Consider the following 16949-nt stretch of genomic DNA (forward strand, 5'->3'; position numbering starts at 1 on the left):
GCCTATTGGGATCCTCATCAACATATCACCCTCTAAGCATTAAAAAAAAAAAAAAACTTAACATGTCAATTTGAGATTTTGTTTTTGTGATGGGTACATTTTTTCTAAGCTTTTGATAGAGGAGTTCAACAATCAATGCCACCAACATTTAGGTACATAGAGGGTTTGGTCCTCCTAACTAAATGCTAGTTCCATACATTCATACATGACAAACTCCAATGGATACGTTGCAATACCTACATCCCTGAAATCCTAAAAATGGTTAAGTCTACTAGATTTTGAGTGATATTTAAAATTCTACTTTCTCCATATGAAATCCAATGAGATTGGAACCACTCTCAAACATCCCGAGTCAATTAATGGTTATGTTAAAAATTTAAGTAAAAAGATAACTTTTTACTTTAAGAGTTTAACATTACCATTAATTGCACAGTTTTAGTAGGGCTTGGACAAATCCACTTCCCAACACTTACAATCCCTTCTGACTCTTAATCACCCTTATAGTTGCATTCCAAAACCTTTAAGAGCTCCAAAACTGTGGCTGAATTGCATGAAAATAAGACAATAAATCGATTTTAAGATGCTTTTCTGGTTGGGCATGTGTCCAAGTTTCGGGACACTAGTAAGGCTTGTGTCCGACACCAATCAAACTTGTATCAAACATGTGTCACTCACGTGTCATGTCTGACATGTGAAATACATGACACAAGGGAGAGGACGTGTCGTGTTTCTTAGCTTGTTATACTTGCCCTTATGAAACCATATCAAACTTTTTGTCTAGTGTGTGTACTCCAACATGGATATGCTATTGACAATTTACATATATCCATATGGAAGAAACCAAAAGAAACAGATAATTACACAGGCCATATAGCTTTTGTTTACTCAATCATAAACTTCACGTAAGAACTATTGAATTTATAAAAGAGGTTTCTAACTTCCTTTTACGTCCCATCTAACTTATGCTACCGTAGATCTAACTTTCATTTAGATTGGATCATGATTCAGTTACACTGGCAAATGTCAATTTAGCTAAAACATAATTGATCGATTAGTCTATACACTGGCGGAGCCATGTCAAGTACATCTGCCTTATTTCAAAAAATTGTTCATCGCGTTCAATTGTTTCTTTAACTTATTTATCCGGGACAGATTACGCCTGCCTTTTCTAAGGATTATTATGTACCATCATATTGTCGTTCAGATTTAAAACTCCCTTATAGTTGGCCTTCAGTATACAACTTGCGGGTTCAAGGCAATTACCCTCATTGTCCTCCTAAGTTCAATTAGCAGGTTTCATTTTTAGCTTGCTTCTCCTTGATCTGCAACATGATGTCCTAATAGTTTGTCTATCTCCCGATATCAAGGCTGCTATGTCTATGATTTAATCCAACTACCTTCATCTTCCTTGACCATTAACAGTTAATACAAATAGAGTTGATATACACAGAATGCTAAAGATGTGCCCAAAGCATGGTGGTGAATTCAATTTTAGGCATTATTACCCCTGTGCATCACTATCTGAAATGGATGAAGCTGCTGTGGCCTAATTTTCTAGTTGTCTGTTCGATCCTTCTTTGGTTAGTCTAGTCACACTCAGTGTCCGACTTGGAAGTGGTGGCCAACCAAGGCCTTGTCAAGTCAATCGCTGTACTTCTATAAAGTTACATTTAAGTTGCTACACCTATCATTGTACATCCCTGACATGAAATTCATGACCATCTTAGTATTCCATGCAGCTTCTTTTATTTCATACAATGGTTTGCGTAAAACCCTATCCACTATTACATGAGCTTTGAATCCAAAAAAGCCACAAAAAGCAATATGTTAGTGAACCCATGGATTTCCCTGTCGTTACCATATAACACATGTAATATTTTTTAGCATATTTAAGATATACAGGATTAAAGTGACATTAATTATCCATCATCAACTACATCACTATTATTTTTCCTACTTCTGTTTATACGTCACTATTATGTTCCCTACTTATGCTTCTACATCAGTTTGCGAGCAAAAGGCAATGCTCTCCAGTAAATAACCAAAACATGTTTGAAAAGGAACTTGATATTCTACTACCTTATTATGATCTTAATTTGCCATCTTGTTGTATCTACCAATATAACTATAAAATGTAATCAATCTTGATGAGGTCCAGGTTCACCCTATCAACCATCCATCTTCTAGCCGTTAAGTATAAGAACTTCTAAACCCCTAAGTAAAGTCAGTAACCTCCTTCATTCTATATCTCAATGTGCTACGGCAGTTGCATAAAAGTAGTGTCTATAATTAATCTTGCCAATAAATGTATATTTATAGATTGCATCAGCATAAAAAATGAAATTCAAGAAGATGCAATATATGGTTTGTAAATTGCATATCAGTAGACATACAAATAAAGTTTTTAATGCCAATAAATAAGTCTTCAGGCTGCACTTCATAAGCCCAATTGCCACTTTCATGTAACATATAAAATCAACATATAGATAAGTCTTGTGGAATAAAAGGTACTTTTCAAGACAATAATGATATTTTATAGTGAGATGTATATCGCACAAATACTGTCCTACCTTGAACTAATGCACACATGTTTTATTATCCCATACCTACCCCAAACATTTTATCTCTCCACCTGAATCTCTCTCCCTCTCTCCTGATCACTCGCCGTCTCTCAAAAGGCATAATCCATGCAGCCCCACGTGGCATGAACCGTGTGGGTCTGTAGGGCTCATGACATACCGGCCCATAATATCAAAAGGTGCTGCAAGGCATGAGCCCTACAGGGCTGCTAGACACAAAAGTCCATGCAAAGATGAATAATAAATCTTAAAGATATGAGGATTACATCCATTATCTTATAATGTCAATTTCTGGTACGGACCCATAATAGTATAAAAAACTCAAGTCATAATATATATCTTGGCATTAGAGGAAGATCACTCAGCTTCTCATGTAATAGAAAAAGGCACAACATAGAAAGAGCATTGCTAAACCTACCTTCATTCTGCTCCCTCAGTTGAACCGTAATGATGCAGAACAAACCAATACAATTAAAAGGTACCTTAATTTTTTCATTAGCAGAAAATAATATACATGAGTACCTGGAACACAAAATTAATTGAAAATGATGTCAATACCATTCTTTCAATTTTCATTATAGAATTTTTTGTTTCCCTTCATGCAAGTATAAACGCTTACCAAGCAGGTTATCTGACTCGCATGAATTTGTTTATTACATAATACTTATCAATTAAGCTCAACACCAAAGAGCTTACAACCACAAAGCTTCAGATCAAGGGTCATGTTTTGTCTATCAAGTTATGAAATTAAAAAGTACAAATGGGGATGAATAGATTAACATCAGATTCTCCAAAATATACAGAAATTTAAACTGAAGGCTGCACATGAACAGCCCCAGGTGTATAATCTGTAGCCATTACCTGTCCATACTTCCCTTTCAGATCCTCATCATCATCCAATTCATAATCTGCTCTTGCATTAAGAGTAAGCATCTGACAAATCAGCCAAAACAGAGAAGTATCCAAAGCCAGGAAAGCAGCTCCACCAAATAGGCCTGTCTTTGCAGTTGGGCAAGTTGTCTGTAAATCATGATGTGTGTTGTAGGTTCGATGCAGACCTTCTGTGATGGTAGCCCACATCAGGAGGCCTTCTGTAAGGAAAAAGAGAGCCCTGTTGAACAATGATAAACAGTATGCAATTAGTATGTGGAAAACACATTTAATGAAGATGCTAATGATTACATACTTTGAAATGCAAAGTCTCTCTCAGTCAATTAAACAGGGTAAAGGAAGGTGGAAACATATACTTTGCCTTTTTCAAAGTACCAGGACATAAAAGTATGCAGAATCATACTAGTTGAATATGATAAGAATTCAACTTACACCTACCTATTTTGATCTGTTTTTATCTGTTTAAAAGTTTGATAGAACTTTACCTACATAAGATCCTCTCTAGCAAAAGTCTCCATTGAGATAAGACACAGGTTTGCCAGTTTCATCCTGCAAACGATGGGCCGAATATACCTCTAGAAGAAGCAATCAACATTTCAACTTTAAATAGAGAAAAGCTCAAGAATTTCTAGCCCAGAAGAGGAAGTACCAATAATGTTTCTGCAGGGAGTGATGTCAATGTCCAACAGCCAAATATTTCATGGACCAGTTTAATAGCAGAAAATGCATGTTTTGTATAAGGGAGCTGCCTGTATTGAACTGTGGTAACTATTGTTGTAGGCAAACTCTACTAAGGGGAGGTATTTCTCCCCTTAGTAGAGTTTGCCTACAACAATAGTTACCACAGTTCAATACAGGCAGCTCCCTTCAAGACTTGTTTGGCTAAACTAGTGGTTGTTTGAGGCTCGGGGGTGGCCAGTTGTCTTGCACAATTGAGCCTACGGTTGGGTGGAGAGTCGTCCCATCCTTGCTATCACAACAGCCTCTATCAACAGGAATGAGATCAATGTTGCAAAAGTCGGACTTGGGAATAAATCGGAAAGGGTCTATAAATTGAAAAAGTCTTAAAATTCGGGAGAAAATTGAACAAATCGGCAAAAACTTGGCCAAATTTGAAATGTACAAAAATATCAATTTTTTTGAATTTCGAAAAACTCCTGATTTTTATGATTTAATCCCAATTTTTACAAATTAATCCCGGGTTCGCAAAACCACCCGCGATTTTTTCTTTCAACTCATGATAAAATTGTGATTTTATCGATTAAATCACGACTTTTTGAAATTTAAAAAACTTTCCAAAAAATTGGCCGATAAAATCGACAAGTTGAAAAACTCGCAATTTGCCAATTTTATCAGGAGGTTGGCAACAGAGAATGAGATACATCAAATTCAGATACTTTGCAGAGGACAGCTTTCCATAAAACGGAGTTTCATTGCTAACATAATAATCACACTTCAGTAATAGATTCATAGTATGTCAAATATTACATACTGCGTTGAATTTGAAGCTGAGAATGACCCTCAGAATAAATTTTCAAAGCATTGTAGTACAAGATGGCATAATTCCTAGTGGTAACACATTAAAGCATTATCGATTCCCTATAGAGTACATGCCACTCCAAGCGTATTGAGTTACATACAAATAATTTCTAATGGCAACACATTAAAGCATTCGAAGCATTCTCGATTCTATATTTGATTAGATGCCACTACAAACGTATTGAGTTTCATACAAATATCATGATTTCTACGACTGTGTGCTTGTGAATCCCACGGAATTTTGAAGGCAAGCTCCATCTAGAGAGTGTTTACGGAGGATATATGTAATGATCATTCAGGAACAGACTGACAATTCTGAAATTAACTCATTGGTGCAGGTCCACTGTTGTTCCTAGCATTTTGCAACTACCATACATTGTTAAGCTTAAGACCACTTTGATCATTGGACACATTTTCAAGTATTTTTCCCTTAATAATGGACTAAGAAATCCAAGGAACAATGTCAAGTGCACAATTACCACAATCACAACCCTTGGTGATCCACCATAAATACCAGGGAATTGTCCACATACTATTGAATTTTCTATAAAATGCACAGTAGAAAACAATTTTCTGATCTAATAATTACTACCTAATGATCATCAATCAATTCATCTTATGCCATTGACATCATTGAGCAATTATGCATAGACAATATCGACAATAAATGCAGCGGAAACAGATCAAGAATCAAATGTTGTTAACAATAAGCAAAAAGAGTACTATCTTATATCGGCCCTCTCCACTGCCTCTCCTCCAAACACTTTGGGAATTATTTGTGACAATAGGAGGCCGAATTGCCCTTTTATCTGGGGAACCAGATCCTCAGTCGTCTTTTGAAGGGGTCGAATCCATTTCAAATAGAAGCCCGAATTTCCTCACTGATTGGGGGACGAAGTTCATCTATTGTGGAGATTAGACCAGCATGTTTGAAGGCCAAAATATTTATCTGCTAAGAGGTTGAATTCCTCAGCTTGGTGAAGGGTCGATTTATGAAGATTTCCATGTCATCTGAGGTCTGAAATTACTCACCATTAGAGACCCAATCCGAGGGCTGAATTCTTGTAGCTAGCATCAATTCAGACGCTAGATTTTTTGATCGAACTAGAGGCCAAATGGCAAAGACAGAGATTCTCACTTGAGGGCCGAGGGCACATATATTAGGAGGTCGTGTTTAATTGGATTGGAGGAAGAGGTTGTTCAAGCATTGGTTTGAAGGCAAACTCAGTTATTGGAAGGCTAAGCCATCAAGTAATGTGATCATATTTCTGAAGAGGCCAAATCTGTCTGGAAGATGGATTTATTAGCAGAGGGGTCAAGTTATTCAACTGGGGTGAGATCATCATACTCTGAGGTCATATCCTTAAGCAAGGGTAGCAATGTTGCTGAAGGTTTCAGTGTGTTTTTGGCAGACAGATCAGTTCTTCGATAGGCTGAGTTGTTTCATTGTCACCAGATCTATAAAGTCAGGTTCGGCAGATTGTCATTGCATTGTAAATCTTCATATCAGGCTAATATGAATCATCATTTTGTCCCTCATATATCTCTGTTGCATGTGTTTATTACTTTTCCTTCCAAGTGTCTGATGAAATGTTTGAAGAAAGGAATCAAAGAAAGGTTTAAATTTTTTGTGAATTAAAACTAGCATATTTTAGCTTGGGAACATTACAGTGGTATCAGAGCATGTTCTTGCCACTTGGCCAGCTGTGGTAACTAGGGCCAAGTAGTGCCCAAATAAGAAGCTAAAAGAACCATGAGAGCTGGAGAAAATTTGAAATCTAAAATGGCAGCCACCATGAATGACATGATCATGATACAACAGAGGATAAACGAAATGATGAGGACGCATTGGACATCACAAGGCATCTGACCAATACCACATTGGGAGATCAGAGCCATGATCAACTGTCTGGCAAAGCCATTAAACCCACCATACCCAAATTTTTGGACAATGCAACGAAGGCTCAAAACATGATTACATAAGAAGAGTTGTTTGCAGCAGATTGGAAGGCATACCAATCATTGGGATGTGACATTGAAGCATCTGCCTCTTTTGTGGAGTTTTATCAATTAAAAGACAGGCACAAATCGAGGGGGCTTTACAGGAGCTATGCAAGAATGGTGGAACTGTTATCAATTCAAAGACAGTTCCACCATTCTCGCCAAAGACCACCATGGGTGATGCGCGGCACCAGTGATATTTCGTTGCAAGATACACAACTACTTTAACCTGGACTAAGCCTACTCTTATTCACTTAACTCTTAGTCAATTTTTCAATCAATCTTCTTCAATTACTTCACACAACAGTTATACAAATCTGTGATATCGTAAAGCAGAGGAAACAAAACAATACAAACACAAGTAAAAGAATGTGCGACGGGAGGGGGACATCCCAAATACAACTTCTCCCCTTTACTTATATTAACTTAAAATATGTTACAACAGTTTACCAAGGGCCATCCATGGCTAAACCTATGCGTTGCCCAAGTTTACAAAATGTGGTGGTCATTGTTGCAGCCCAACGCACCTGCCCAAAACACCAAGTCCCACAATCAGGGCATGCCCCACCGACACCTTGCCCAGCATAAACCCCAAAACCAGCACACCAAACAACTCAGAAAGCAAACCCTGCGACGCGCCCAGAAACTTCATTCGCTTGGGCAAACCTCTCTTTTCTGCAACTGTGTTGTTTATTGTGTTTCCTCTCTTCGTGTCATGCGCCCTTCATTTCTGCGGTTTTGCGTTACATTTGTGTGAACTTGCCTTTTCGTGTGCTTTGTTTCTGCCCCGTTCGAAGTCATGTGAGCCTTTACTTATTATACCAATGTGAGCCTTTGTTCCAACCAACGCGTCATTTTATCGTTCAATGAACCCATTGTTTAGCTGACCCATCGTTTGGTCATCCAGGCACCCCTGTCATGTGGTCCCGAGTGGAGTTTTATCAATTAAAAGACAGTTCCACCATTCTTGCATAGCTCCTGTAAGGCCCCATTGTTTTGTCACTGTCTTTTAATTGGTAAAACTCCAAAAAAGAGAGATTCTTGAATGTCACATCCCAATGATTGGTATGCCTTCAAATCTGCTGCAAACAACTCCTCTTCTTATGTAATCATGTTTTGTCCCTTAGTTGCATTATCTAAAAATTTGGGCATGGTGGATTGAGCATGACTCTGATCTATCAATGTGGTATTGGTCAATTGCCTTGTCCATATATTGGTTGCATACAATGATCAGAGATGAGGCACAAATGGGTTCCAGCAGATAGCAGTACCTCACTGCAGCAATCAATAGGGATTGGGAATTGTGAGCTTCTAGTTTTACTATAGGATCCATGGATCTAGATGATAGATGGATCACTCAACCTTTTGATGAGTAGGGTTATGACAGTGAGTGATCAAGTTGATTTTGGGGTTGACATGTGGAGGATTGAGACCTTCACCATGCGGCAAGGCAGGCTTCCCCTGCTATTACTTAGGATTGAGTCTAGTTGTAGGCCAGTAAACTCTGACCTCATTGTGATACTGTTAAAATTGGCAACTAGGGCCAAACTCCACATGGGTCATCTTATTTATGACGGCTGATATTTTTCTTGGATTTCTCTCTCTGAGAGGTGTAGGATTGATCTAAAGATCATTCGATTCTAACATGTACAAATGAAGTTATGAATTTATTTTGATTATGGTCAAATTGTTAAGGTCGTCCAGCAAACTTATGTAAGGCTCATAGGCCCCACAGTTACGTCTATTTATCATCAATGTTGCATATAAATAGAAGGTGACTTAGCCTCATTTGGACACACTAATCTTCACACTTCTCTCTCTCTCTCCTCATTGATTGGGTACGTTTTCTAGGTCTCTCTCTCTCCACACGTCCGAAGTTTCAGGAGAGCGAAATTTCAAGCGGCTGACATTTCAAGAGGCCGAAATTTCTAGAGAGCGAAATTTCTAGAGAGCGAAATTTCAAGAGACCGAATTTCTGGACAATTTGACCAAGCATTGACCAGCATGTGTTGACCTCATTTGACTGTGTTTTTGTGAGGGCTATCCTTGTTTGGGTAGGCCGCATTTCTGGGCACATATATCGAGGCTAAACGTTGACTGTTGACCAGCATTGACTACAGCTAGGGCTGACCGCAGGTGGGCTGCTTGACCAGATTTTGACTGGGCTAAATTTGACTGTTTTGAGGGCAGTTTTATGTTGCTGTTTGGAGGCTGAAGTTGACTGAAGTTGACTGATTCGCTGAGGGTCAAATCTGCCCTGTTGACCAGTGTTGACTTTTCGGGTTAGGGCTCTTTTGCTGCTGTTATAAATTAACAGATCTGTAAATTGTACTATCTCTCTGCTGAACTATTGAAGACTAAAAGAAGATATTTGATCAAGGGTTCCCCGCATTGGGGTTTGTCCCTCGTTGGTGCCACATCTTGTGTCCTTTTGTCTTGGCTTGTCTTCTACTATTTATGTTTATGTTCTATCTACATTTTACTATCATGTTGTTGTGATCACTGATCTGAATATTGATACTGGGCTAATAAAGATATTGAAGTAAAATTGCTCTAAAGCATGAACATACCGTTGTTGCCTAAAATTAACATGGAATCAAAGTTGAGATGAAGACAAAGCCCAAGCAAGAGTGAAAGAGAAATCACCAAAGGCATTTGGACAAGGACAAAAGGTTCAATGGGTTCCTCATCCTACTTCCCGGCTAAAGACAAGCTCCATGATAAATCTGACTATCATGGATGGAAGATGTCTCTTGATTTGACCTTGGAAGAAAAAGAAGTGATGGACTATGTGCAGGGTAAAATCCCTGAACCTCCTTCAAATGCACCAGCTACTGCGAAGACCAAGTACAATAGGGTTGAAGTCAAAGAAAAGAAGATTATCAGGGATTCCATTGACAAGCATCTGGTGGCCTACATCTCCGAATTGAAGACCTCCAAAGAGATCTACGACAGGTTGGTTGGCATGTTCAAGGTTAGTAATGCTAATCAAATTATATTTCTCAAGAATAAGTTGAAGGATATTAAGAAGCGCAAGGACGAGGATATTCAATCCTATTTCTTGAGGATTACTGAGATCAAGAATGATCTACTCTCGATTGGAGAAATCATTCTTGGCAGGGAAGTTACTCTCACTACCCTTGGAGGACTCCCACCTGAGTGGTATGTATTTAGAACCACTGTCCTCAACAATGATCGAATTCCAGGGTTTGAAGAATTGATGTCGAGATGCATTCAAGAAGAAACAAGAATGGTGGAGCAAGAAATGCCTTCTAATAGAAGCAACCCCACTGCATTCTCCGCTCATGCCAAAAGGAGAAATAATGCAGGGTCTAAAGGTCATTTCCATGGAAAGCCTGGATCTAAGGGAGGAAGGAAGGGCAGGTGCTTTGTTTGCAATAAGTTTGGCCACTATGCAAGGGAGTGTCCAAATAGAAGGGACACATCGCATGATGATGATCACAATCATTCCAGGGGCAACTTCAACAATAACGATCAAAGGAATGGCAGGTCCAATGGAAAAGGAAAAAGGAATACGGGACATTAAGGAAATGGTCCACCCTCCAAGAAATCAAGGAACTCCAAGTATGAATAATCAAATGTTGTTAACAAATAAGCAAAAAGAGTACTATCTTATATCGGCCCTCTCCACTGCCTCTCCTCCAGACACTTTGGGAATTATTTGTGACAATAGGAGGCCGAATTGCCCTTCTATCTGGGGAACAAGATCCTTTTCTTTAGCAGGCAGTCATCTTTTGAAGGGGTCGAATCCATTTCAAATAGGAGGCCGAATTTCCTCACTGATTGGGGGACGAATTTCATCTATTATGGAGATTAGACCAGCATGTTTGAAGGCCAAAATATTTATCTGCTAAGAGGCTAAATTCCTCAGCTTGGTGGAGGGTCGATTTATGAATATTTCCATGTCATCTGAGGTCTGAAATTACTCACCATTAGAGACCCAATCCGAGGGCCAAATTCTTGTAGCTAGCATCAATTCAGAGGCTAGATTTTTTTGATCAAACTAGAGGCCAAATAGCAAAGACTGAGATTCTCACTTGAGGGCCGAGGGCACATATATTAGGAGGTCGTGTTTAATTGGATTGGAGGCTGAAATTGTTCAAGCATTGTTTTGAAGGCAAACTCAGTTATTGGAAGGCTAAGCCATCAAGTAATGTGATCATATTTCTGAAGAGGTCAAATCTGTCTGGAAGATGGATTTATTAGCAGACGGGTCAAGTTATTCAACTGGGGTGAGATCATCATACTCTGAGGTCGTATCCTTGAGCAGGTAGCAATGTTGCTGAAGGTTTCAGTGTTTTTTTTGGCAGACAGTGATCAGTTCTTCGATAGGCTGAGTTGTTTCATTGTCACCAGATCTATAAAGTCAGGTTCGGCAGATTGTCATTGCATTGTAAATCTTCATATCAGGCTAATAAGAATCATCATTTTGTCCCTCATATATCTCTGTTGCATGTGTTTATTACTTTTCCTTCCAAGTGTCTGACGAAATGTTTGTATTTGAAATGTTTGAAGAAGGGAATCAAAGAAAGGTTTAAATTTTTTGTGAATTAAAACTAGCATATTTGATATTTTAGCTTGGGAACATTACAGTGGTATCAGAGCATGTTCTTGCCACTTGGCCAACTATGGGAACTGGGGCCAAGTAGTGCCCAAATAAGAAGCTAAAAGAGCCATGAGAGCTGGAGAAAATTTGTAATCTAAAATGGCAGCCACCATGAATGACATGATCATGATACAACAGAGGATAAACGAAATGATGAGGACGCAAAAGTTGATATTGGACATCACAAGGCAATTGACCAATACCACATTGGGAGATCACAGCCCTGCTCAACTGTGTGGCAAAGCCATTAAACCCACCATGCCCAAATTTTTGGACAATGCAACGAAGGGACAAAACATGATTACATAAAAGAGTTGTTTGCAGCAGATTGGAAGGCGTACCAATCATTGGGATGTGACATTCAAGCATCTCCCTCTTTTGTGGAGTTTTATCAATTAAAAGACAGGCACAAATCGAGGGGGCTTTACAGGAGCTATGAAAGAATGTTGGAACTGTTATCAATTAAAAGACAGTTCCACCATTCTCGCCAAAGACCACCGTGGGTGACGTGTGGCACCAGTGATATTTCGTTGCAAGATACGCAACTACTTTAACCCGGACTACGCCTACTCGTATTCACTTAACTCTTAGTCAAATTTTCAATCAATCTTCTTCAATTACTTCATACAACAGTTATACAAATCTGTGATATCGTAAAGCAGAGGAAACAAAACAATACAAACACAAGTACAAGAATGTGCAACGGGAGGGGGACACTCCCAAATACAACTTCTCCCCTTTACTTATATTAACTTAAAATATGTTACAACAGTTTACAAAGGGCCATCCATGGCTAAACCTATGCATTGCCCAGGTTTACAAAATGTGGTGGTCGCTGTTACAGCCCAATGCACCTGCCCAAAACACCAAGTCCCACAATCAGGGTGTGCCCCACCGACACCTTGCCCAGCATAAACCCCAAAACCAGCGCACCAAACAACTCGGAAAGCAAACCCTGCGACGCGCCCAGAAACTTCGTTCGCTGGGCGAACCTCTCTTTTCTGTGACTCTGTTGTTTATTGTGCTTCCTATCTTCGTGTCGTGCGCCCTTCGTTTCTGCGGTTTTGCGTTACATTTGTGTGAACTTGCCTTTTCGTGTGCTTTGATTCTACCCCATTCAAAGTTACTTATTATACCAATGTGAGCCTTTGTTCCAACCAACGCGTCATTTTATCGTTCAACAAACCCATTGTTTAGTTGACCCATCGTTTGGTCATGCAGGCACCCCTGTCATGTGGTCCTGTGTGGAGTTTTATCAATTAAAAGACAGTTCCACCATTCTTGCATAGCTCCTGTAAGGCCACATCGATTTGTGACTTTCTTTTAATTGGTAAAACTCCAAAAAAGAGAGATTCTTGAATGTCACATCCCAATGATTTGTATGCCTTCAAATCTGCTGCAAACAACTCCTCTTCTTATGTAATCATGTTTTGTCCCTTAGTTGCATTATCTAAAATTTGGGCATGGTGGATTGAGCATGGCTCTGATCTACCAATGTGGTTTGGTCAATTGCCTTGTCCATCTATTGGTTGCATACAAGGATCAGAGATGAGGCACAAATGGGTTCCAATAGTTAGCAGTACCTCACTGCAGCAATCAATAGGGATTGGGAATTGTGAGCTTCTAGTTTCACTATAGGATCCATGGATCTAGATGATAGATGGATCACTCAACCATTTGATGAGTAGGGTTATGACAGCAAGTGATCTAGTTGATTTTGGGGTTGACATGAGGATAGCTGAGACCTTCACCATGTGGCAAGGCAGGCTTCCCCTGCTATTGCTTAGGATTGAGTCTAGTTGTAGGCCAGTAAACTCTAACCTCATTGTGATACTGTTAAAATTGGCAACTAGGGCCAAACTGCACATGGGTCATCTTATTTATGAAAGCTGATATTTTTCTTGGATTCCTCTCTCTGAGAGGTGTAGGATTGATCTAAAGATCATTCGATTCTAACATGTACAAATGAAGTTATGGATTTATTTTGATTATGGTCAAATTGTTAAGGTCGTCCAGCAAACTTATGTAGGGCTCATAGGCCCCACAGTTACGTCTATTTATCATCAACGTTGCATATAAATAGAAGGTGAATTAGCCTCATTTGGACACACTCATCTTCACACTTCTCTCTCTCCCCTCATTGATTGGTTACGTTTTCTGGGTCTCTCTCTCTCCACACGTCCGAAGTTTTAGGAGAGCGAAATTTCAAGACGGTGACATTTCAGGAGGCCGAAATTTCAGGAGAGCGAAATTTCAGGAGACCGAATTTCTGGACAGTTTGACCAAGCGTTGACCAGCATGTGTTGACCTCATTTGACTGCGTTTTTGTGAGGACTATCTCTGTTTGGGCAGGCCGCATTTCTGGGCATAGAAATCGAGGCTAAACGTTGACTATTGACCAGCGTTGACTATAGCTAGGGCTGACCGCAGGTGGGCTGCTTGACCAAACTTTGATTGGGCTAAATTTGACTGTTTTGAGGGCATTTTTATCTTGCTGTTTGGAGACCAAAGTTGACTGATTCACAGAGGGTCAAATCTGCCCTGTTGACCAGCGTTGACTTTTCGCGTTAGGGCTCTTTTGCTATAGTTATAAATTATCAGATTTGTAAATTGTACTATCTCTCTGCTGAACCATTGAAGACTAAAAGAAGACATTTGATCAAGGGTTCCCCACATTGAGGGTTGTCTCTCGCTGGTGCCACATCTTGTCTCCTCTTGTCTTGGCTTGTCTTCTACTATTTATGTTTATGTTCTATCTGCATTTTACTATCATGTTGATGTGAAGGCTAATCTGAATATTGATACTAGGCTAATAAAGAAATTGAAGTAAAATTGCTCTAAAGCATAGAACATATCATTGTTACCTAAAATTAACATGGAATCAGAGTTGAGGTGAAGACAAAGCCCAAGCAAGAGTGAAAGAGCAATCACCAAAGATAGTTGGACAAGGACAAAAGGTTCAATGGGTTCCTCATCCTACTTCCCAGCTGAAGACAAGCTCCATGATAAATCTGACTATCATGGATGGAAGATGTTTCTTGATTTGACCTTGGAAGAAAAAGAAGTGATGGACTATGTGCACGGTAAAATCCCTGAACGTCCTTCAAATGCACTGGCTGCTGCGAAGACCAAGTACAATAGGGTTGAAGTCAAAGCAAAGAAGAATATCAGGGATTCCATTGACAAGCATCTGGTGGCCTACATCTCTGAATTGAAGATCTCCAAGGAGATCTACGACAGGTTGGTCGGCATGTTCAAGGTTAGTAATGCTAATCAAATTATATTTCTTAATAATAAGTTGAAGGATATTAAGAAGGGCAAGGACGAGGATATTCAATCCTATTTCTTAAGGATTACTGAGATCAAGAATGATCTACTCTCAAGTCATTCCTGACAGGGAACTTACTCTCACCAGCCTTGGAGGACTCCCACCTGAGTGGTATGTATTTAGAACCACCGTCCTCAACAATGATCGAATTCCAGGGTTTGAAGAATTGATGTCGAGATGCATTCAAGAAGGAACAAGAATGGTGGAGCAAGAAATGTCTTCTAATAGAAGCAACCCCACTTCATTCTCTGCTCATGCCAAGAGGAGAAATAACGCAAGGTCTAAAGGTCATTTCCATGGAAAGCTTGGATCTAAGGGAGGAAGGAAGGGCAAGTGCTTTGTTTGCAATAAGTTTGGCCACTATGCAAGGAAGTGTCCAAATCAGTGTTGCAGGAAACGTCCCCCCCCGGATCTAAACCTCGATCCGCGATCCGTATGGATGCGTGGGTGAAGCGTCGTTCGAAACACACTTCAGAAAAACCGAAACGCATTTCGAACTGATAAACACACTTCCTAGAAATTCTGAAAGCGTTACCCAAACGCATTTCGATTTTTCCGAAGCGCGTTTCATACGGCGCTTCGGCCGTATGAAGCGCCGCGCTTCGGAGGACGAAGCGTACGGATTGCGTAAGATTTCGTACATGCTTCCTCCTTTTCCGCCGCGCAGCCAAAAAAATGTTGTCTTTTAAAAAAAAAACCAAATTATTTTTTGGTATTTTGACTTGTTAGGGTTGGGTCCACCTTGTGTTAGGGTGAGGAATGAAGGGATTTAAGCCCCCATTCATCTCTCATTTTCTCACTTTGAGGTTATGAGAGTTGGAGAAGAGAAGAGAAGAGAGGAGAGCTTGGAGGAGTGAAGGAGGAGTGAAGGAGGAGGAGCTTGGAGGACTTCATCTACAAGAGCTAAAGAGGTAAGTGCAAACCCCAAACTCCCTTATTTTTTTGACATTTTTTTTCATATTTTTCTCCTCCCTCTCCTACTCTTTCCCATTGTTTCTACTTGCTCATTTAATTGCAGGTTGTCCACCACCTATATCCATATTCCAAGATGGTGTTCTTTTGGCTTCTATGTATCATTCCACTTTTGGTTTTAATGATGGCAAGGGGGAGTAGGAATAGAAGGGAAGAAGCACAAGAGGACAGTGGTCCCAATATGAGTGACCCAATGTATGATGAGGAGGAAGGGTTTGAAGAGGAAGGGGATGAAGTTGAACCTGAAGGGGAAACTGAAACACTAGAGGAGAAAGTTGCATTAACACCCTTGTAGAACTATGTGACCAAACTTGAAGGGGGAAAGGGTGGTGGAAGCTACAAATTTTTGTGCCCTCATGGTTGTCATGGAGGAAAACCATTTCGTGGTTCATATACCCGTGTGAGGAGGCATCTTTTTGGGGTGATGGACAGTGATGATAAAAAGGGTGCTGTGGGGATACAAATTTGCCCAAACATTTCATCTGAACAAAGAAGAAAATACATCCAAATAGAGGACGTTGCACAACAAAAAAGAAAAAAAATCAAGTGCAACCTCTAGATTTGGTAGCTCATCTCCTCATGGTACTTCTGGAAGCTCTAGAGGTAAAAGAACAATAGGGGATTTCCTTAATGTTGTTGGGAGGGATGATGTGGATGAAAAGATAGTCCAATTTCTTTGTGCTTGCAGTGTACCATTCAATGTGCTCCGCTCTCCCTATTGGCATGAAATGGTAAAGGCCATCAATGAAGCCCCAAAAGGATACAAGTCCCCCAACTATGAGAAAGCTAGAACAGTGTTATTAGAAAGAGAAAAAGCAAAGGTTCAAAGAGCTTTGACATGTTTTACAAATGAGTGGGTAGATTGTGGGGTATCCATTGTATCAGATGGGTGGACAAATATTAAAAACCAAATGTTCTTGGTGTTTCTGCTAGTGGTGCAGTATTTATTACATGTCATGACTCCTCCTCCATCAGTGCATCTTGCCAAAACATTGCAGATCTCCTATTGCAA

General features: G+C 39.8%; 1 protein-coding gene across 1 annotated transcript in view; it reads right to left on the bottom strand.

The window, feature by feature from the left end:
- Positions 1-3114: 3114 nt before the first annotated feature.
- Positions 3115-16949, bottom strand: part of LOC149168306 (uncharacterized) — a 235554-nt gene continuing 221719 nt past the window's right edge. Inside the window, exon 4 of the mRNA XM_089428249.1 lies at positions 3115-3690. Coding sequence (XP_089284375.1) covers positions 3387-3690 — 304 coding nt within the window. The 3' untranslated portion in view covers positions 3115-3386. The remainder of the gene's footprint in view (positions 3691-16949) is intronic.

The sequence above is a fragment of the Pinus tabuliformis genome, chromosome 4_2 (genome assembly GCF_031772625.1).
Source record: "Pinus tabuliformis cultivar Carrire ecotype Pingquan chromosome 4_2, CPIR1, whole genome shotgun sequence".
Taxonomy (NCBI): domain Eukaryota; kingdom Viridiplantae; phylum Streptophyta; class Pinopsida; order Pinales; family Pinaceae; genus Pinus; species Pinus tabuliformis.